The following is a 23,895-nucleotide window of genomic DNA, read 5'->3' as shown; positions in this document are numbered from 1 at the left end:
AGGGCATATTTGAAATGATGAACACTTCGAAAAATCAAGTAGGAGAATCTGATATAAAAGTTGTCCGACTACATTCTATTAAAGAAGACGATTCTGGTTCGGAAGATCAAATTGATAAACAGGTGAATTTTGTGTTTTAGCAATGGCCTAAATTACGTTAAATTTGTAATTTTATTATTGCTTATTAAATATAGCGTATTTAAATTTTAAATATTAATATAAATATATCTAAAAATAAAATTCATTACTCTATAATTATGTAATACCTAATTTAAATTATTTATTAACATTGGCTTTACAGTTTATAAACAAAGAAAATATTATTTTAACAAAATACCTTTTGTGGTATCAAGATATTATAGTCCTTATTCATCGCTAAAAAAAACAACTAAATCCTTAGACTTGTGCTTAAGTGGTCTAAGCCTATAAAGCTTAAAAAGTTAAGTATTTTTATTTTTCAAGTTCATTTCGGTACGTGCCACTTGAATAGGATAAGTAAATTAAACAATAACGTTCAATACAAATATAATACGGGATAATACTTACGTGAGATTTATTATATATTTTTCACACTGAAAAAAAAATGTAAAGAGAAATTGAAAATTAGATACATTAACATGTAATTTATGACGTAAGCATGGACGTAATATGCGACCTACGGTGTACCAACGCATTCTAAGTGAGGGTGTTATTTTATTAAATAAATACTGGATACATTTTCAGTTGCGTTTATTTTCGTTAAAGTTGATCTACTGTAGGTTAACAAAATGAACACTTTGTAAAGGGTCAAAGGAACAATAACCAAGTTAAAAGATACAAGAAAGTTGAAATAACAAGTCTATTGTAAGTTGAAAGTTGTTTTAATAAGCAACGTGTGCCCAGGATTAGACTACTATAAAGAAGAAAATTTTGCAAGGCTGTCAATTGATTTTATTGCTGCGATGGCAAAAGTTAAAATAACATCGGACAAAGTTAGGTTTTAAAGGTTTAGCAAATTAATGATAAATGATACGGTCAGTTTTAGGGCAAATAAATAGCCCGATCCTTTACAAACAAAAAAATCAAATTTTATTCTAAAAAGGATGGAGGCTATATGTGCGTGTATAAAATGTCTGTGTTATTATTAGATTAAAATTTTGAAAAAGTTAAAAAAAAAATTTTTCTGTATAATAGGTGCCATTAACAAATTTAATATTTATTGTAATTTAAATTGATTACCTGAAAAAGTTTGTTTTTAAAATAACCAATAGTAGGTATAAGTTAGCTTTTATAGGTTATACCTCTAGTTTCTATATAGCAAATGTATATAAAACCTTATTACCAAAAAATTCAAAATTTATTCGCAGTTTTTTTCTAAAATTTTTATTTTTTTTACAGGAAATAAACGACATAAAAACTGAAATAATAACTCCTGTTTGTCATTCGTTTGAATATCATCACGTTGAAGCAGAACAAAATAAAAACTTTAGTATTTTTGATATTAATCGAAACAACTTAGAAGAACAGGGAAATCAACGGTAAGTAATTTTATCCAAGTTCGTTTTACATAAAAAGTATTTACCGTAATCAAACATTGTATATTAGTATACCAAAACTAGCAAAAAAATGTGATATTATAAGGTTTTTTTATATAGTTTTAAGTTAAGATAATAGTGAAACCTTAATCTATTCAAAGTTACCAAATTTAACAATAGCAAACACACTTATCTTTTAAGTAGCACTGAAGTGGTAAATAATTAAGAAAAGAATTTTTAAAGTAAACTTAAAACAAAAATTCAAAAAAAAAACATTTTAAAAGTTTATTAAAATTTAATTAAAATATTTAAACAAATTTTGGGTTTTAATAACTTACTTACGATTTTAACCGGTTACTAAGATTGTTCAAATACAGAAATTTAAATCTATTTTTAGGCTATTAATTTTAATTAAAAAGCATTAATGAATTACCGTGCACTTAAATGTTAAGAGAAAAACAATAACAGGGCGTTAAGGAGACTTTAATTAAACGTTGAAATTTTTATTGATGAAAAAATAACTTAAAATAGTGAATTAAAAATTTTTACAAATGGACTTGAAAAAATATTTTTTTTTATTTTAAATTAATTTTTTTTAGACCAACTTCTGCTCGACATACAAATGAACGAGAATTTATTAAATCTTTAAACGCCGAAGAAAAATTAACTCCACAGTTATTTGAATATCACGGAGATCATATTTTACCCCAACTTGTATTTCAGGTAATATTTATAAAATTTTACAATTTAAAAACAATTAAAATTATGTTTTTTATTAAAGTATTAAATATGCTAACATTATAATTATAATGAAACATTATTTTAAAAAATTTAATTTTTTTAAAATCTTAAATTTATAAAAAATGCAGTCGTCAGATCCAAAAGAAGAAAAGGTAGAAGAAAACAAGAACGAGAGTCCTCTTTTGAAACAAAAAAAGAAGAAGGCAAAACTCTACGATTATCGAGACAATTCCTATCTCGAGCAAAAGAGAAAGGCGAGGACACGAAAGAGAAGCGAGGTCGACTTCGAAATCGGTTTAAAACTTTCGCGGTTTATTAACAAGCCATACGAGGGCACTATAGACAAATACTCTGAAAAAAAGGAGCCGACGAAATTACTAACACGAAGATCTAAACTTACCCATACCCTTAAACCAGAGACAAAGTCAGCAGACACCTCGCCGGTTGGCTCAATCGATAAATCAATCAATCTAACAGGACAAGAAAAATACGAGAACGAACTAAGATTATATTACAGAAACAAACGGAATTTTCGACGACGTAGTATCTCCGTTTCACCGCCGCGCACGCCAAGGTTACACCACCTTTTTAACGAAAACAAAGGCACTTCTTCGCAGTGTGGTAGCCCAAAAACTTCACCTCCTATTTCGCTGAATAATTCTCCTGTTATAAGTCGATATAAACGGAGTACTTTTAAAACGATTTTAAATGCAGATTTGAGCCAAAGTTTTAACGGTGAGCAAATTGTGTAAACCATAAATAACTAGTAATTCCAATATTTAAAAGTAAAATCTGTCCTATTTGCCAAAATATCATATAATTAAAAAAAAATTGGCCCTTTTTTAATAAACTTGGGTAAAAAAAACAATATTCTTTGACAAACTTAAATGATAAAAATTGTGCTAAGTCATAAATTCCCATATTTAACAGGAATACAAAACGACCACCTGCCTGACATTCACCTGAACTCAACACGTAATATTTCATCCGCGAGAAGTCGCCAGAGAGCTCCAAACATCGCAAAAATGACAAAAGATAAAAACAAAACTTTACTAAGTCCAAAACCAAATGGTTCGCCTCAAGTAAGTAGAGACAATCAAATTAAAATGATTTTTTCATGGCATTGGACTAAGAGCTTATGAGTTTAAGCCGCACCAATGCAAATAGCTTGTACATGTCACAACAGCACATTTTTTTTCAATAAAACATAATAAACCTATAACCTTAAAGTGTGAGAAAATATGGAGTTTAAAATTTTTAATTTTTTAGAACCAAAACATTTCACCTGGTTCCCTCCGCAAGCGAGTTCTACTTAACACAAGTTTACCTTGTGGATCACCCACTTTTCAACGGGCAATGAAGGGTTTAAAACCCGTAGAGGGCGAGACAGAACCCCGAAAACAATCGGGACAGAAAGGCGGGATTGTAATCAAGGAAATTCCGCCGATGAGATCGAAACCATCGAGGTTATCCTCCGCGGGTACGAGACGTACTCCAACACAAAAGACAACATTTTCACGGAAAAATCGAGGTTCCAACAGTACGCCAGACAATATAATAAACGACGAGGATTATAACAAAGCCTTAGAAGAGATAGGCGATAAGTTAAGCGACTTGGGAAAAAGCAAAGACGCAACTGTTATACCACGTAAATCGATCCTGAAAAATCGACGACGATCCATCGACGATTTAGATGTAGGTACAAGAAAAGGATTGGCGATGTACCTACAATCTAAACAAAACAACAACAGCACAAGATTTACAATACCTTCTTAGGAATTAAGCTAAAAAGCAGCTAACTTAATGTCTTATTATCCGACTAAAAATACAAAAAAATAGGGTATTAATGATATCCTATTAACAACTAGTTCCTTGAAAATAATTTGCTTTATAACAAAAGGTTTACTACCCATTTTGTTTTTTAAGAACAGTTTCCAATATACACCTATACTACTAACTTAAGAATGAGGTAACTCAAAATTAATGTTTTCAAATTAACATTTTTTATGTATTTTGATACAATGCATATTTTGTTGAATACAATTCAAATTTTGTTCACGAATGTTGCTAATAAACTCTTACAAACACTGGAATGCGTTTTTATAAACTTGTGCAAAGACAATACATATTCAGTTCTTTTTTTCACGTAAAAAATTGGAATAGTTTTACAAAATTTGGCAATTTAGAAAAACAAATTGGCAAGTTTTGGCTTTAAAAGCCGAACAGTAAATACAAAACAAAAATTTATAAATAATTTTGATCAAAAAAATACATTGGCAAAAAAACTTAAAACTATAAAAAAGTTCAAAATTATTTAGAGTTAAAAAAATGCTTAGTCATTAAACTTAAATATATAAAAAACTTAAAACCTAATACTTAGTTATCACCAGATTTTCTTTTAATGATTAGTGGGGCGATATTGTCTCCAGTTTCCTCATTAAAAGTCATGTGGGAACCATCACAGTATGGGAACTAAAAAAATATTGATATTTTTATGTTATTTTGTCAATAAAACGTTGCTGTTTGTATCATACGATAAACTATGTTTAAAAACCCGATCCAATGTATATCAAAATAACAAAACAATTATTATGTATAGAGTTAAAGTAGGGCTCTATGATCAGAAAGTTAGTGCACAGTTTAGTTTACTAAATTTTGCATAAGTAACCCTAATATACACTAGTTAAGTTTAGTTACAACCACTATTTTGTTTTGTGCCAAATGTTTTTGCATAAGATCCTAAACACTACTAAATGTAGCTTGTTTTAATTTTAAATTTTATTTTTTATATGAGGTATCCTCGATGTTGGAAAGTCGACTTTATGACAAAGACTTAGAGTAACATCACTTACCCCAACCTAGTCTCAAGGTGTCTTTGGCAATTTAAAATAATTAAGTGTTGGCACAGCAAGAGTTTATAACGTTTATAGCATCTTACTTAAAGGCCAAGTGCGCTATAGCATAAAAATGTGGGAATTTAACCCAGAAGCCATGATTAAACCATAGTTTTGTGCACTAATTAAAGTTTAATTTAAATTGCTTTTTCAACTGCATTTTTAAAATAAAAAATAAACATAAACTTGCCTTGTTTGATCTCCAGCACCTGCAGAAAGCTGTAGTTTCACCCAGATCTTCCATATCAACAATATCACAAACTTTATCCTGACTTTTACAAACTTTCTGGTTGATAATCGGAGCCTTCTTCTTACCAGTGTAGTTGTCATAAATGGGCTTAAATGAATGATAACCTGTTGCACCTACTACAGCAGAGAAAGCAAGTAGATGAACCCATTCCTTTACTAAATTTAAAACACAAAAAGTGTTTAGTCAAAATTTTAAAAACAAAAATATTACAAGTTATTTCTAATAACTTAATTTTTTGTATTTGTATATGTATATCCTTGGTGTGGAAAGGTCAACATGACGTAAACATAGAGTAACATCAGTTACCCTAACCCATCTGCCCGGTCTCAAGTTAACTTTTGCATTTTGGAGTATTACAAATTATAATTGCCTTGCCATTAAACCAGTGAAAATTAAAGGACTAATGAAGTAAAGTTAAGTATTTCAATAATTACACCACACTGCCAGTAAATTTTAAAAGTCCTGACCACTTTGACCTTGTCTGCTTGCCAACAAAATCTGTAAAAGTCTTGCCAAAAACAAAACCAATATTAAACATTGTCGTGTATCCAAAACTGTTTCAAATGCATGGAACTGTTGGGTCTTTGGTTTAATACAACATATACACAAGGCACACAGCTTAAAAACGAAAAAAAATTTTTGAAAATAATATTTAAATTTACCCGACAAATCACCGAACCCACGAAAAGTCTTCGGAATTGGAACACTTTTAAAATAAGCTGGAATGGCTTCACGGACCACGTACGACAAGCTTTCCATTTTAAATGTATTCAAAAACTATTTTATCAAATTAATTTGTTAATTTTTAAATTTGCAAAAAGTATGCAAATGACCTAACACGACTTGTAACCGATGTGCGAAGTTTATTCGAAAGATTGTAATCAAAACATGTCGTTGTCTTCAGAAAATGACGTTAGACTATCTTCTTTTTTAATATAGAGCACAAATAAACAAACTTGACATCTAAAATATTTAAAAAAATATTGTTGAAAATTTTAATTTTATGATAGTTAAGAAATTTAACAGAAATAAATACTGTTCATTAAAGTTCATATTTTTCACGCTCGAAATATTATTGTTTTGAAAATAAAAAGCACGTGTGAAAGAAAACTTTTATGTTATATTTAGGGATTTAAAACTTTATTCTAAACATGTTAAATGTAAATTCCTACATAACACAACCTTTTTAAGGAGTGTTATAAGTATCACCAGCAGACCGATAGTTTTAATTAAATTAATTTGGTAAAACTCATGTTAAATTATAGAATTATTAATATATTTATAATTTTCTGTTTAGGGATTTATAGTTAGGTCAATTCAAACAACCATGAAGGCAGTTTGCAAGCATTTGCTATCCATAAAATTTAAAACTTTTTTGTTTTTTGTCTTTGTTTTGATATTACTTTCCACAATATACACTTATAATACAGTCGAAGAATACAAATTTCATAAACTATCGGAACAGAGTATTGCAATTCAAAAAGAATGTCTTAATCATTTCCTTCGAATATTTAAAAACAATAAAGTACCAATGATTTTATTCGACATTCAAATACTTCCTGAATTATTTCAAGCTAGACCTCCGTCATGGCATAAATCGAACCACAAATGTAAAACATTGTGTAAATACCACCCTGAGGATAAAAACCTTATTACATTTGCTGTATCGGCAGATAAATTAATGGGAAAACTTAAAAATATTGAAGAGGAATTAGACATTGCAAAATTTACCCATCATGTAACATACCATCCCGATCCAAGATTCCATGTACAAACTAATAAACATTATATCCCAACTTATATATGGTTAGCATATGAAGATCATGTGATACAAGTTACGATACTGCATGAAAGAACTAGTGATTATGTTTGGGCTGCCCCTGTTACCAATAAAGATTGGTATGAGACGGTACAAGCCCTACAACCTGCATTAACAGGTGGTTGGCATAGCATGGATGGAATAGAATTAAAGTTTCCGAGATATGCTCATGCATTTGACAAAAGCCAAAGGTTTTTAGGTTTACCTTTAGATATTGATGGACATCGCTTAAATGTTCCTTATCATATTAAAAAGTTTTTGGCTGAATATCGAAATTCACATTTTATTGAATGTGATTATATTGGTGCGCAAGCGTTTAAAAAAGTTCATGAAAAATCGCTAACCAAAAAAGATGTTAAATTTAAAACCGATGCAACAAAATTAATTCTTAAAGCTAAAAAGGTTTTAGACCATTTAGAAATTCCATTCTGGTTGAGCAGTGGGACTTGTTTGGGGTATTTACGACAATGTGATATTATACCTCATAGTGTTGATGTAGATTTTGGAATTTGGGCGTGTGATTTTCAGCAAACAATTATTCCAAGTATGGAAAGTGAAGGATTAATTTTAACTCATAAATTTGGGAGTCATGGAGATAGTCTCGAGTTATCGTTCACAGGCGAAGAAGGAATCAAATTAGATTTATTTTTCTTTTACAAGGAGAAAGATTATTATTGGAATGGAGGAACCCAAGCACATGATGGAAAAAAATACAAATATAAATTCAAACTATTTGAATTATGCTGGACTGAGTTTAAAAACATGAAGTTAAGAGTACCGTGTGATACTGAGACCTACATTGAAGCAAATTATGGCAAAAATTGGAGAGTACCTGTCAAGAATTGGGTTTGGAATCTAGACCCACCCAATGTTGAAACAAATGGGTTTTGGGACCCAAATGAAATTGATGAAATGGTTCAAGTTTATGAGGTCAATAGAAATGAGGATAAACAGAGGAATATTGAGGAACTTGGAAATGATCCGGAGTTTGATAAATTGAGTGATGAAAAGAAAGAAGTGGAGTTTCAAAAAAACTGGAAATTTGACGATTAAAATAATTTTAAAAAATAAAAAAATCCCTAAATTGATTAAAATCTAACAAAAATTATGCACGTTAATTTTAAATATATAATCATAAGATTCCGAAAAAAAATTAAACTTTGATTATGATTGTAAAGCAATAACTAAAAAAATTATATGTATTTTTATATAAACAAACAATATTTTAAAAACTAAATTTAACAAAAACTAAATACTTAATTACCAAATAGTGTTACAACAAGACTGTGTCATTTAATGGATATACTACTGCCATTTTTTATTTTTGTTTTGTCGATAATTTTTGCAATTGTTGCACGTTTTTTGTATGTTGAGTTATTAAGTTTTTTTTTACATTTAAATTATGTTTTTACTTTTTGCAATTGTTTTGTTTCAAGTTTGTTTTTAATAAAGTTCTTTATTTATTCTTGTTAATAGCCCCCTTTTTGGTCAGATTTTTAATTGTTTTTTTTTTGTATATATTTTTATCCTCAATGTGGGAAAGTCGAATGTGCAACTTGAACATAGAGTAACATCAGTTACTCCAACGCAGTCTTAAGTTGACTTGGATATTATAGATTATAATTGCCTGATAATTATGCTGCTGATTAAGTGCTGGCTAAGCAAAAGTTTATACCACCTTACTTAAGAGCGCTACAGAATGAGATTAGTGGGGATTGATCCAAAGACCTTATGTGTGGTGTAGCAAGGGTTTTCACCACTACACAACGCTGCCGGTTGTAATATGGTTGCAACTTTTAACTAATATTTGCCAGTGATAACTTACCCGCGCACCACAAACAGCAGTTTTATTTATTTTGTGGGCATTTCAATTGGACTTGTATAGATTATCGACAAAGCTTCAATAAATACAGATAGGGTTAATTTTTATATATAAAATAAGTTATTATACTTAAAATACAAAAAGTCATGAGTTATCAAAAAAAGCAAAATTTCTGTAAATGATTTTATTAGTAATTTTTATCATTAATAATTATAACATAATATATATACAAACAAAATGAAACAAACAACATAATTATTTAAATCATTTCAACAAAACATTTTAAAGTTATATTAGTTTTTTCATTTTAATAGTAGGTAGTTAAAAATACTTTAATTTACAATCAATACATGATGCATATTAACAAATAGGATTGTACCGATATATGCATATACATTTAAATGGGGAATATTTATATACAACATTTACAAAAAAATTTCAACAAAAAGTAATCTATATATATATATAATTTTTGCAAGTGAAAAAATAGTTTATAGGTACTTAACAAGCATTTATAACTTTAATTATCACCTATATAGGATATAAAGTTTTTGAATTAATTTTCTACATTGAGGATAAACAAAAATTTATGCATTAAAGTTAAAAAAACTTGGAATGTGAATTGCTACACTTATTATACTTGCATAATGCATATGTCAGGTAAATAAACCCTTTTATTTTTGTTTAACAATTAGTCATTTCAAGAAGTGTAAAAATGCAATATTTGTTCATGGTATGTGTATAGGGAGTATATATATATATATACATTTAAGTCAGAATAATGAGATATGTACTATTCAACATTGATGATAAATTAGAAACAGACTGCCTCAAAAAATACATGAAATAGCAACAGCAGTGCTAAGACAACTGTGTTATAGTAACTTACAAGTTAATTATAAATTTAATGAAACTTTAATCTAAACCTTCATACAATTTGTCAATGGTTTCTTGATATCTTTTCTGAATTTGAATTCTTCTTGACTTGAAAGTTGGGGTTAGAAGATCGTTCTCAACTGAGAATAACTCGGTTGAAAGGTGAATTTTCTTTGGCTAAAATACAGAACAATTTTTTTACAAAACATCAAAGTCTTATAACAAAAAATCAAACATTTTTTGTTGTTTTTTTCTATATCTTTTTCCTCAATGTTAAAAAGCTGACTTAATAGTCTAAAAATAGGAAACCATTTGTTACTCCAACCCAACGCTAAGTTGACTTTTGAATTTTATAATTATTTTTTTTGTATATATCTTTATCCTTGATGTGAAAAAATTGAATGCGCGATTTAAACATAGAGTAACATAAGTTACACCGACCCAGTCTCGAGTTGCCTGTGGCAGTTTGGGATATTTTAGATTATAATTGCCCGATAATTATTCTGCTGATTAAATGCTGGCTCAGCATGAGTTCATACCGTTTATAGCGCATTACTCTAAGGCGCTACAGCATGAGAGCAATGGGGATTGAACCCACGACCTTATGCGTGGTGAAGCAAGTGATCTTATCACTACATCACCCTGCCGGTCATATTATTGAGCATTTTTGCCTGGGTATTAACACATGAAAATGGTTAAAATTTACCCAATGACTGTTAAGTGTAAAGCCAATTTCTGTAACCACTACGCCACGCTGCTTACTCTCAATTTTTTTGTACTGTTATGTTATGCTATATCATTTTTTAGGTATTATTACAGTATATTAGGTAATGCTTTTTAAAACCACACACAATAAAAATTTTACATATTACAAAACTAAGATAATACTAAGTTAAATATTGAATTGGCATACAGATGCACCTAAATTGATTAAAGGGTTATAAAATTTAAATAAAGATCAATTACAACCCAAGTTTGCTTACAACTAAAGATTTGATTGGTCCAAATATTTCCAAGTTTAAAATACAAAAATAACAACAGCTATTTACCAGTTCAAATGATTTTAAACCTCGTTGTTTTCCGATCTCCCACAAATCAGTCATAATCAGTGCTTTCACTTCATCCTTGGAACATAATTCCTCAAATGTTCCTGTTTGTCCTTTACCATTACACCAACTCTGAAAGGTCTCAACATCAGGAATACAAATTCCAACTAAAGATGCCTTTATACTTTCACCATGGATAAAGATCTAAAAATAATAATAATTGGTCATGTTATAAACATTAATACTGACAGCGTGGTGTAGTGGTCAAAACACTTGCTACAACACACATGAGGTCTTGGGTTCGATCCTCACTGCTCTCATGCTGTAGCGCCCTTAGTTTAGGTGCTATAAACGGTATGAACTCCTGCTGAGCTAGCATTTAATCAGTTTTTAAGTCATAATCAATAATATCCCAAACTGCCACAAGCAATTAGAGACTAGGTCGGAATAACAGATGTTACTCTATGTTTAGGTCTTGCATTTAACCTTCCCGCATCGAGGATAAAAATATATATAAAAAATTTAAAGCTTTATTTTGTAGGAAAGCTTTTTGCAACCTTGACAAAAATAATTTGAATTGTATGCAAAAATGTTAAAACAAAAACACACACAATTTAAACAAAAATTAGGCACGGTAACTTTGTTATTAGTAAGCTTTACAGCATTCATTCAATTGTTATTGTAACATTTAAATAAATATCCATATTACCTGTGCAACTGCTGGAGATTGAACTAATACTTGTTCAATTTTTTCTGGAGCAATATATTCTCCTTGAGCCAGTTTAAAAATATTCTTTTTTCGATCAATAATCTTCAAAGCACCACTCTGTAAAATATACCATTTCTTTTAGAAACTGTTCGTTACTGATGGATAAATCTTATTCTCAATAAAAGGTTAAATAGTTTATAACTTTATATTAAAATTTTTTAAGATAGAAATATTGGGAATCAAACCCGAAACCTCCGTGGTGATGTGTCAATGTTAGTAAAAAAAAGTAAAACCTCTGCCTTACTTTTATCAAATTGACAACAATAGTTTTAGCTAGTTTAATTTTAGTTTAATTTAGTATAATTCACCAGCAACCAAAATTTGGGATAAACTAAATAAAATATTGAAACTAACAGGAAGCCACATTCCAACATCTCCAGTATGCAGCCATCCATCCTCATCCAAAGCCTCTTTGGTTTTCTCTTCATTCTTGTAATAACCCTTGAATATATTTGTTCCTTTTGCACACACTTCACCCTTGCCATCCTTGGCAAAATAATTCTTTTCAGGAACGTCAACTAGCTTGATTGTGTTACAAACAGCAGGAGTACCTAAAGAAGTTTTAAATATAAATTTTTTTTTTTTTTGGTGTATATCTTTATCCTCGATGTGGGAAAGTCGAATGCGCAACTTAAACATAGAGTAACATAAGTTACCCCAACCCAGTCTCGGGTTGCCTGTGGCAGTTTGGGATATTATAGATTATAATTGCCCGGTAATTATGCTGCTGATTAAGTGTTGGCTCAGCAGGAGTTTGTACCGTTTATAGCGCCTTACTCAAGGGCGCTACAGCATGAGATCAGTGGGGATTAAACCCACGACCTCATGTGTGGTGTAGCAAGTGTTCTTACCACTACACCACGCTGCCGGTCATATTTTTATTATATCCTTTTTTATACCAAGACAAAAATCATTGCCTAACTATAGGGTTACTTATATTTCAGCACTGTAATTATCAGGCAAAGATAATCAATGCCCCAAACTACTTCAAGCAACTTATAGCTGGGTCAGGTAACTGATGTTACTCTAAGTTCGGGTTGCGAGGTCGACCTTACCACATCGAGGTTAAAAATTTAAAAAAAATGTATTTATACATCTTTAGATGTTCTTTAAATTTCGCTTTTAAAAAATAAGTTTGGAGCTACACTACACCCGAAAGTAATACGGTTTGTACAGAGCTGTTGCTTACATATTTATGTTAATTAACTTACCAACACTTCCAGATTGGAAATCTCCTGGTACACTGATTGTTATTGCAGCAGTGGCTTCTGTCTGTCCATAACCTAAACAGTTTGGTGATATTAACAGTATAGAAATTGTAACAACAATACAATTTCAATTATTATTAAGAACTTAAGAAAAAGACTGGGTTTGTGTTCTTATTTATGCTCTCATGATCTTATGCTGTAGCGCCCTTGAGTAGGGCGCTATAAACGGTATGAACTTCTGATGAGTCAGCACTTAATCAGCAGCAAAATTATCGGGCAATTTTAATCTATAATATCCCAAACTGCTAAAGGCAACTCGAGACTGGGTCAGAGTAACTGATGTTACTCTATGTTTAAGTCACGCTTTCAACCTTTCCACATCGCGGATAAAGATATATACAAAAAACATGATTGGTTAAGCATTTATAGAAGTCCAAAACCCTATTAATAGATTAATCAAAATTTGGTAAATGCTGATAAACACAGTAGCATGGTCTAGTAGTTGAAACAACTGGCCTCATTAAATTACGTCATGGTTCAATTTCCACTGAAAATGATCAGTAGATTTATTTTTGTTTAACTTTTTTATTTTTGTTTAAAAAACTACACATTGCCCAAGAGAGCTCTGTACTGGAATAAAGTCAGTTTTTCTACATTAAAGGGTAATTATGTAAAAACTACCTTCAGTGAGATCTACACCAAGAGCACATCTCATAAAGTTGATAACAGTTAGAGAAATAGGGGCAGCCCCTGTGATGCAATATTTTACACGACCCCCAACCAAGTTCTGCACTTTCCTGTAACAATGAAAATTATTTTAATTTTATGTCCCACCAATATTAATTAACACAAAAAATATATATTAGTAAAATTTAAAAAGTTTAAATTATTTTAATAATTTTGTGAGTTACATATTAGTTTTTAAATTTAAAAATAAATCTTTTTTTTTAAATTTTACTTTATTAAAAAAATTATTTTGTATTTTCTATAGATATTACAGTTTTTTTCACTTAATCAGCAGCTTAATTATTGGGCAATTATAATCAATAATATTTTAAACTGCTAAAGGCAACTTAGGACTGGGTCGGGGTAACAAATGTTACTCTATGTTTAGGTGAAGTCAACCTTCCCACATTGAGGATAAAGATATTTATACAAAAATTTAGTAAACTTCACTATCTTATACTTACTTGAACACAATTTTATCCCAAAATGTTTTCCTTGTTATTATTCCTCTGTTTAGTTTCTCCATCTTAGATTTAACAGCTTTCTTCAGAAGAGTTTTCTTGATTATTGACTGGTTTGCTCCGGCCCAAATCTAAACAAATAACAACATATTTATATTTTATAAACTAATCAGTTGTAGTTAGCTAAATACAATAAAGTATTAAAAATTTTAGATAAAATAATTCACAAATTTGTATAAGTTAATATACTTTGCTACACAAAGTAATAAATATTCTTAAAAATGTCTTAACAAAGTTTGTAATTTTTTTCTTACAAAAATATCAAATTTAGGAAGATAATTATTGTGTAAATAAATAAAACATTAAACTAAATTAACCTTGTCATAAATCTTATTCATTAACCTTGGAACCATGGGAAAAATGGTTGGTTTTAACTCAGCAATATCATTCAATAATAACTTGATATCTCCTTGGAAGAATCCAACTCTAAAAATTTAAAACAAAAACCTAAATCCAAATATCAGTACCTATACAACAAACAGAATTCAATAAAATATATGAATTCAATGAATTGCAAAAGGGTTAAGATACACTTTTAATTTAAAACCATTTAATTCAGTCTCTTAATTCATAAATACCCTCAAAATATAGATAAAATTTTGATATTGCAATTTTTCCAAAGATGAAAAATATCTAACACCATAGCCTAAATGTTAGTTGATATCCCTAACCCAGGCTTAAGTTGCCTTTAGCAACTTAATATAATACAATTGATCATATTAGCTTGGAAGGGTTAGTACAGTAAACAACTTACTGATAAAAGCTACAACATACTAGCAGTAGAAATCCAACTCAGGATTTAATAGGGTAAATGCTATTGCAAAAAAAGCATTCACAAACAAGTGCATAAACAACAAACATTAATCACCTACTACCTACTTGATTTAACTATTTACAAAATTGTTTTATATTTTATATGAACAAACACAAACCTTCCACCAATAAAGTAAACATGAGCAGCAATCAATCTTTCCAAAACATGAGCAAGAGGTAGATATGAAATATAAACCTCACTGCTGGTCATATCTAAATAGGTCTAAAAAAACAAGAATATCATTACTTGTGTTATAATTTATGTTGTTAGTTTAATATTTGTTAAAAACACTTAAACTTATTTAGTTAATGACATAGTCGAAATAGCTTATCCCTGAATTAAAATGTAAAAGTAAAAGAATAAAAAAAAAAATTTAACTTGAAACGTTTGTTAAACTTTGTAGAAATGTGTTTTAAATAGTGTAAATTCCTTTTAAAAAACTATCAGCAGGTTTTTTATTATTTGTAAATTTTTTTCAATATTAAGTTTTGGTCAAACCCTTTCTCAAAAAAAAAAAAAATTTGGAAAAAAATTTGGAAAAAAATACAAAAAATTTGGTCAAACCCTTTCTCCAAGAGCAAACACCCCAGCCATATTAGCAATCAAGTTTCCATGGGTCAATATTGCACCTTTAGGCAAACCTGTGGTCCCGCTAGTATAACAAATTGTGTGAACATCTTCAGATCCAGGGGGCTAAAAAGAAAATTGGATTAAGTTGAAAAATATTTAAAAAAATACTAAATGTTTTTAAGGTGATGTAGTGCCTTGACTTGGAGTCCTGGGTTTAATTCCCACCGCTTTCATTTATGTTGTAGTGCTTTAAAGTAAAATTCTAAATACATACACACACTTGCAAAGCCCAAAAAATGGTTAGCTTTAAATTATTACAATATTTACGGCAGCATGGTGCAGTGGTAAAAAAACTGGCAACGTGGTGTAGTGGTAAGAACACCTGCTACACCACCTTGACATCGTAGGTTTAATCCCCACTGCTTTCATGCTGTAACGCCCTTAAGTAAAACAGTATAAACATCCGCTGAGCCAGCACTTAATTAGCAGAATAATTATTGGGCAATATAATCTATAATATCCCAAACTTCCACAGACAACTCGAGACTGGGTTGGAGTAACTGATGTTATTCTACGTATAGTTCGCGCATTGAACATTTCCACATTGAGGATAAAGATATATACAAAAAAAATATGATCAATAATATCCCAAACTGCCAAAAACAACTTGAGACTAGGTTTGAGTTACAATTGCTATGCTTTGGCTGTGTAGTCAGCCTTTCCACATAAATTTTCATAACATTTTTTTGTAATATATATAGTACCACTTTAATTCTTTTATTTTTGTTGCTGTCAGTAAAATTTAGAAAGAATTATTTACCACAAAATCTTTAAGATTGTTTTTTCCAATCTCCTCAATTTCTTTAAAACCAAAAAGTTTAACTTCAGTTCCTTCAGCAAAAGATTTCAGTTCGTCAGTAATTTCATCCATTATAACGATAATCTTTAGTGAAAATTTGTTATCTTTAACTCCCGATATTAAATTTGTGGCTTTTGAGACATTGTCGACCACTAATATCTTCAGATCACCTGTTTTAAATAAACTTTACAATTATCTATATATATATAATGAAGCTTGGTGGACAATATTAATCCGGCAGCGTGGTGTAATGGTAAGAACACTTGCTACTCCACACATAAGGTTGTGGGTTCAATCCCCACTGATCTCATGCTGTAGCGCCCTTAAGTAAAGCGCTATAAACGATATGAACTCCTGCTGAGCCAGCACTTAATCGGCAGTATAATTATCGGGCAATTATAATTCATAATATTCCAAACTGCCACAGGCAACCCGAGACTGAGTCGGAGAAACTGGTGTTACTCTATGTTTAAGTCGCGCATTCTACTTTCCAACATCGAGGATAAATATATATACAAAAAAATAAATATATATGTATGTCCAATTTATAGGCTTATAAAATAAATAAAAAAGTCGTTCGTAGTGACCAGAATATTATTCTGGGCAAATAATAGTTGAAAGTTATGACCATATTATGACAATTAAAATATTGATCTAAGAACAGGCAATCAAGTAATAGTTTAAAGTTTTATTTTATAGATTGCATTTTTAATGAGGTTGTGGCAATTTAAAAAAAAATATCCTGGGTTTAATTCTCTATGCAGGTATGGAGTAATATTTAAAAAAAAGGCTTTAGAAAACTTGTAATACAATATCGATTAAAAAATGAAACCGAAGCTTATTTAAACTGTAATTTTTATTCAACTTTCTTACATCAAGGTTAAAAATATATATCTAATAAAACATACCACAAATAGATATTTAAATGTGTACAAAGTATTACAGACTACTTACATTGGGTAATAATATGCTGGATTGAATCAGCTCCCAGAGTATCATAGAGGGGAACCACCACCATTGAGAATGAGTTGCAGGCTTGTTCAGTTATTTTCCATTCTGGTCGATTTTGAGCAAAAATTCCGATAAATTGAGAAGGGTCGCTTACTGCCCCCTGGTGGATTAATCCTGAACCAAAATGCTGACTTCTGTCCAAAACCTGAAAATCAAGAAAAAACATTTTACAATTTTCTAAATTTTTTTAATAAAATATAAAAAAAATGTGTACAAAATGTTATAAGTTTTTGTATTAAGTTAAATTTAGGAAATATTATTTAATACAGAGTTAATGGAAACTAAAATAAACCCCAAATTAAACTAATATAGCTGACTTAGGGCAGTGAAAATAAAAAAAAATCAAAGTAAAAAATATAAGAATATATTAATAACCAAATATTGTAAAAGTTATATGTTAACTTTATTCTTACAGTAAAGCTGACAACAAATGCTTAAAAATGAAATTAAAATGTTTGTGTATTTTGTAATTTTTATTCGACTTATTTCACGTACCAGCGACAGTTACAAAAAACATACAAAAAAAAAATATAAATGCAATAAGAAAATTATAAAACACTATTTCATGGTCTACAAATTGCCAAACTCTGTACATATTTTAACAATATTTTGCAATTTACAGTTCTATACTGAACTTATTAAATATAAAAAAATAAAAAATGTGAGACACTGCTAATAAAAAAATAAAAACTGTAAGAAAAAGAAGAAGTGCACTTATTTGAACGTAAGAATTTATAGAAACAATAATAATAATAATAAAAGTAACCACAAAAAATTCAAGATTTTAACAATACAGTGTAAGGCATATATATACACAGAATTAGATATAAAATTTATAAAAAAGAGTAAAATAAAAAAATTGTAAAGGTAAAAAATTTTGATAAAGTTGTTCAAAAGTTTGTTTATGAATATTTGGAAAAGAAATGGTTAATAAAAAATTAGCAAATTGCATCATCGGTAAAATAAAGTAGTAATATTTAATAATCATTGCACATATTCATTAAATCCATATATTAGGAAACATTAAAGCTAACAAAGATAAAAAAAAAATCAAAAAAAGCGCGGAGTTTATAACAGGTCTAAAGTTTCTGGGTCGATTTAATAATACCCATTGCTTCAGCTGAGAGAAATATTCGGCCAAATATTTTTTTTTGATCTTCCAATTTCGTTTTGGTTTTTGACTCTTGATCGGCTTTTTGTACTTTTTGCCTTTCTTACGCTTGGTTAAACATTGAGGAAACCCGATATCCCAAGCCGGAGATAAAGGATTGTCAACAACCTTGAATTTTTTGCTTTTGATTCTATTAATACTGGGTGATTTTAACGAAGTTTTTGTGGAATGAGTATTTTCAAGTTCAAGAGGGGGGAGCTGATAAAATTTTCTAATTTCACATACAACAGAATTAATATAATCTAATCTATACTTGTTTGATCCATCCATTCCTTTAAACAAAGCACTTTTTATAATTGGCTCAATAGCTTCTTTTCTTAATCTAGCCTTTTTGGATCGAATGTTTTTTTTTATAACATAACCATTTGAAGGCAAGTGGTTGTCTGGGTTAATTAGCTGATTATGGAGTCCAAAAACTGCTTGCAATTTTTCAGGTTTTTTCGTGTCAAGAATGGCAAGTTTAACAGCTGCAGCTACTGGTAGATCAGCTACAGGATCATTTTTAAAACTCCTGTCATAATACTGTAAAGAATTTGCAATATAAAGAAGAATACCAGCGAAAGCATGTTGAAAATCGAGCTTAGTTTCGTTTATTTTATTGCACATAAACTTTGGAAAACTTGAAAAACACTGTTTTCTTATTTTTTTCAAATGATCGTCTGAATAATGAAAACGACAGCTTCTTTGAGAAAAGGCTTTTGATTGACAGGTCGCTTCGTCAAATAACTTCTCATGCAAATTTCTAACTAAATGTGGTTCATTTTTTTGATAGGGAACTAACCAAGGTTGCCATTTGTGAAAAAAGCAAATTGCAAATTGTAAAGTCTTGCCATCAGTTGAAAATAGTAAACACTTTCCTTCCTTGCAGTATTGTTTATCATTTAAAATACTTATAAAGGCTTTTAATAACTCATTTCCAGATAAATGACCAATTTTTTTAAACCTTATAAATTCAAAGAATGAAAATGAAATTGTTGGGTCCTTTTTTTTGCGAAAAGGGACAATATCTTCACATTTTCTAATCAAAGTCAAACTCAGTTCATTTAAATTTTTAGAATCAAACTGTTCTATTGGTAATGAAAATTCTTCTATAGGTAATCTTGATCCATTCTTAATTTTTTGATATGCTTCTTGATAAGTCACTTTTCTTGCCATTTTTAGAAATAATAAATATCTAAATTCTAAAAAAAATACCATTTTGTATCACAAAACATTCATATTTTTTTCATATCTGTTATTAACTCTTCATAACGTTATAAACTACAAAAACTGTTATTTCTTAATCCTTGTTTAAAAGTTAAACATATTTTTTAAATTTAATTATTCTACATAACCTTAGCAGTTAGAAATTTTTGTTATATTTTTTTTTGTTATATAATAGATTAAAACACCCATGCTTAAAAACTTTTTTAAATAGTAATACCTATACAGTAAAACTGCAACTAAGTATATCTATTGTTCACAATTAACAAACCTATTTAAAAAAAGAAAATTACATAAGCCTAATTAGGTAGACAATTAAGACTTATTATACGTAAAATATATAATAACGTAGCTAAAAATAAATAATGCCAACTTGTAAAAAAAATAAAAAAGCCTTTATTTTAATACTGTATACCTATAAACTGGGCTTTTAAAGTTACACCATACATAATCATTCTCATTTACTCTTCAAATAAATTAACAAAGCATGATGTAACCCCTTTTTGTATATATACCTTTTTTGTGAGAAAAAAAGGGGTAATTCCCTAAAGTTGAAAATTACTTTTTGTCATTCACTTAAATGCCCCATTGACTAATCAATATTTAACAATATGTAAGTATAATTATAATATCCCACTTCAAAATAGTTAGGTAGAAATTACAACACAATTTCACATGGATCAAAAAAAAAAAAAAAATTTTTTCTTTTAATTTTTAAAGGTTATACAGGTACAACCATATTATTTCAAGTACAGACAAAAATTTATTTACAGGCCTTAGTATTTTCTATTATAAAAATTCAAAAGGAAAAGCTCTTGGCATGACTATATAATGCCCTGAGTTAAATCCCAACTGCCTATATGCCAAAGTGACCTTAAGTAATTTGTAAATTAAAATGTTTGTTTATTTATCCCTTTTACTGCATCTTTGGACCCATTTTGATCTTCACAAATAACATTAAAAACGGTTGAATTAGTTAACCCATTTGTTTAAAAATATAAAAATAATTTGATCCAATATAGGCCAAAAATTTTTATCTGAATTAGCTCATATACTGTAGTGCTCTTGAGTAAAGTGCTATAAATGATATGAACTCTTGCTAAGTCAATACTTAATCAGAGCTTAAATATTGGGCAAATATGATCAATATCAACTGGCAAAAGCAACCTGAGACTGGGTTGGGTTAACAAATGTTACTCTATGTTTAAGTCTGAAAGCCGACCTTTCAATATTGAAAATAAATAAAAAAAAACTAGGATGAAATATCTACATGAAGAATAAATAAATGTAAGTTAATAAAAACAAATATTAACCTCCTGGTAAGACATCCATTGATATGCTGAATCTGGCTTTGGTCTCCACCCCACACAAGGTCCATTATCTAGAATTTAAAATAAATATTTTTTTATGCATTTCTGATAACACAATCCGAACAAAAAACTAATATTAAAACTAGTTAATAGCCCGCCCTGCGATTGGCATTTTAATTCTCCTAATATAGTTGCAACTTTTAAATGAAATTTGTCTACAATAATTTACCTACACACCGTCAACGCATTTTTTTATTTTGTAGGCTTATAATTTGTAATTACATTTATTTGTATATATTGTCTACCAAACTTTATTTATTGTAAATGGTACAAAAATAAATGGTTTAAAATATGACACAATTTAATTTTAATAAATAAGATCTTTTAAAAGCTACCAAAAAAAAATCATTTTAAAAGTGAAATAAAGAGAAATCCAAATTATTTTGATTATTATAATTTTGAAGTAACCAACTTTATTAAATACATGTAGTTTTTTTATAAGTTGTTATGTTGTTCTACTATATAGCTAGTTTTAAATTTAAACAATTGAGATACAAAAAAGTTATGAAGTTCCGGTATTTGGCACAATTATTACCTAAAAATAATAATTTATTTTAAAAATAACTTTTTAATTGACTCCCCTTGGCATTATTTAAGTGAAGGGTTCAGGAAAAAGTTAAAAATAAATTAACTTGGTTTGCGAACGAGACATTTTGTTAATAATATTTTTTAAAGCATTTTTAAAAGCAAAAAAATATAAAAAAATGTTATTATATTGTTATTTTTAGTTTGTTTACTAAAAATATTTCAAAATCTTAATTAGTTAAATTTGATTTTTTTACTTTGATAATTGCATTAACTTATTTTATTTTCATGACAGGTTTTTATATTTTTATTAAGGAAAGGTGTGTTGTGACAAGTTTAAGCTATCTGTAAACACCAGGCTTAAGGGCGAATAGTATGGCATTCTCCTAGCTTAAACACGAAATCCTTTAACTCTTGTTTAATGCCATGACTAGTATACCAAACTTTATTAATGGTAATTGTAAATATTATTTAAATACTGCCATCCATTACATAAAGAAACTTTTATAAAATAGACCGGCAGCGTGGAGTATTAGTAAGAACACTTACTACACCACACATAAGATCAATGGTTCAATCCTCACTGCTCTCATGCTGTAGCGCCCTTGAGTAATGCGCTATAACAGTATGAACTCCTGCTAAGTCAGCACTTAATCAGCAACTTATTTACTGGGCAATTATAATCTATATAATATTCAAAACTGCCACAGGCAACTCAAAACTAAGTCGGAGTAACTGATGTTACTCTATGTTTAAGTCACGCATTCGACTTTCCGACATCGAGGATAAAGATATATACAAAAAAACTTACTTGATGCCTTCATTCCATGCAGAAAACTGTAATGTAGACTTGTTACACCTTTTACTAAGAAAGGAATTGGTTTTCCTGGTAACATAATTGGTGATGCCCGTTCAGCTTCATTTCTCTATTAATATTAACAAATATGAAGTGACTAACATTAATAAAAACTAAATTTTTAGGACATTTTGTTGTTTGCTAGCGGAGCATAACATTATTATCAGTGCTGATTTTGCAGTACAGGACTATCCGAGCCCTCAAAACCATTTTTAAAGTCATTACAACATAGTCAATGTATCGTAAAACTTAACCTAACTTGAATACTTAGGTTTACAACATAAGGTCTTGGGTTTGATTCCTACTGCTCTCATACTGTAACACCAGTTAAGGCGCTATAAACAGTTTAAACTTCTGCTCAGCAAACACTTAATTTGCAGCTTTAGTATCAAACAATTATAATAGCCTATGTGATACCATTATATAAGTTATGCCAATAAACAATTGGCTGTAAATTTGGTTTTCTCATATCAAAATTTATTTTATCTTTGTATTTTTAGATTAAATTAAAAAGTTGTGTTACTATATACTTACATCAATCGGAATACTTTGCATCTGAAGCAATTCAGGAACCATCATTGGTTTGTAATTAAGTTCCTCAATACTGGTTGATGCTGCTCCATTTACTGCTGGTGTTTTGTCGCTTTCCTCTGGTTCTTGACCTGGTTCTGGTTCTTGTTCTGCTGGTGTTTCTTCTGATGGTTCCTTAACTGGTTCTTGTGTATCTGGTTTTGACTCTTCTTGTTCTGGTGCTGCAACTACTGGTTCTTGAACAGCTTCTGGTTCATTTTCTACTGGTGTTTCTTGTTGGACTGGTGTTTCTTCTTGCTGAACTGGTGTTTCTTCTTGTTGAGCTGGTGTTTCTTCTTGTTGAGCTGGTGTTTCTTCTTGCTCAACTGGTGTTTCTTCTTGCTGTACTGGTGTTTCTTCCTGCTGCACTGGTGTTTCTTCTTGCTGAGCTGGCGTTTCTTCTTGTTTATCAGGTGTTTCTTCTTGCTGATCTAGTGTTTCTTCTTGTTGATCTGGTTTATCTTGCTCTTGTTCAGCTGGTGTCTCGAAATCCGCTGGTTTTTGTTCTTCTACATCTGGTTCCTTAGTTTGTTCAACTGGTTCATCATTGTTTGGTGATGCTTCATCTGGTTGTTGCGATGGTTCTTCTACAATTGGTTTAACCTCTGGTTCGGTTGGAGGGCAGGTGTCAATCGGATCCATTTTAAATGGTGTTTTTTATTGTTTATAATTGTAATTAATATAAATTAAAATAGCTGCAAAACATTCATAAAATAAAAATAAATATTTTTAAGCATTTGTTTTTTATTTTAAAAATAAC

At 29.6% G+C, this 23,895-nt stretch overlaps 5 protein-coding genes across 5 annotated transcripts; 2 read left to right on the top strand and 3 right to left on the bottom strand.

Annotated features, from left to right (window-relative positions):
• LOC145752628 (uncharacterized) lies at positions 1–4,342 on the top strand. Its single transcript, XM_082568934.1, has 6 exons — positions 1–122; positions 1,378–1,517; positions 2,114–2,237; positions 2,384–2,990; positions 3,186–3,337; positions 3,525–4,342. Exons 1-6 carry the CDS (start codon positions 15–17, stop codon positions 4,029–4,031), a joined length of 1,638 nt encoding a protein of 545 aa, XP_082425060.1. The 5' UTR covers positions 1–14; the 3' UTR covers positions 4,032–4,342.
• Positions 4,230–6,245, bottom strand: LOC145752638 (CDGSH iron-sulfur domain-containing protein 2 homolog A-like). The gene is made up of 3 exons (XM_082568946.1): positions 6,062–6,245; positions 5,340–5,554; positions 4,230–4,727 (listed from the first exon to the last, which is right to left on the bottom strand). Exons 1-3 carry the CDS (start codon positions 6,156–6,158, stop codon positions 4,632–4,634), a joined length of 408 nt encoding a protein of 135 aa, XP_082425072.1. The 5' UTR covers positions 6,159–6,245; the 3' UTR covers positions 4,230–4,631.
• Positions 6,246–6,852: 607 nt separating this feature from the next.
• LOC145762185 (ribitol-5-phosphate transferase FKTN-like) lies at positions 6,853–8,289 on the top strand. The gene has a single exon (XM_082574632.1). It carries the CDS (start codon positions 6,931–6,933, stop codon positions 8,269–8,271), a length of 1,341 nt encoding a protein of 446 aa, XP_082430758.1. The 5' UTR covers positions 6,853–6,930; the 3' UTR covers positions 8,272–8,289.
• Positions 8,290–9,519: 1,230 nt separating this feature from the next.
• Positions 9,520–23,810, bottom strand: LOC145763525 (long-chain-fatty-acid--CoA ligase 5-like). Its single transcript, XM_082574985.1, has 15 exons — positions 23,100–23,810; positions 22,521–22,635; positions 21,128–21,195; positions 17,384–17,585; positions 16,391–16,599; positions 15,565–15,693; positions 15,119–15,222; positions 14,504–14,612; positions 14,130–14,257; positions 13,621–13,736; positions 12,943–13,014; positions 12,086–12,282; positions 11,672–11,788; positions 10,966–11,166; positions 9,520–10,093 (listed from the first exon to the last, which is right to left on the bottom strand). The coding sequence occupies exons 1-15, from the start codon at positions 23,775–23,777 to the stop codon at positions 9,956–9,958; spliced, it is 2,583 nt and encodes an 860-aa protein (XP_082431111.1). The 5' UTR covers positions 23,778–23,810; the 3' UTR covers positions 9,520–9,955.
• On the bottom strand, positions 18,026–19,784 carry LOC145763529 (uncharacterized). The gene has a single exon (XM_082574988.1). The coding sequence runs from the start codon at positions 19,764–19,766 to the stop codon at positions 18,441–18,443; it is 1,326 nt and encodes a 441-aa protein (XP_082431114.1). The 5' UTR covers positions 19,767–19,784; the 3' UTR covers positions 18,026–18,440.
• Positions 23,811–23,895: the final 85 nt, after the last annotated feature.

This window comes from Corella eumyota, chromosome 1 (genome assembly GCF_963082875.1).
Source record: "Corella eumyota chromosome 1, kaCorEumy4.1, whole genome shotgun sequence".
NCBI lineage: Eukaryota > Metazoa > Chordata > Ascidiacea > Phlebobranchia > Corellidae > Corella > Corella eumyota.
The sequence above is the reverse complement of the archived record's forward strand: the minus strand, read 5'-3'. Positions and strand labels throughout refer to the sequence as shown.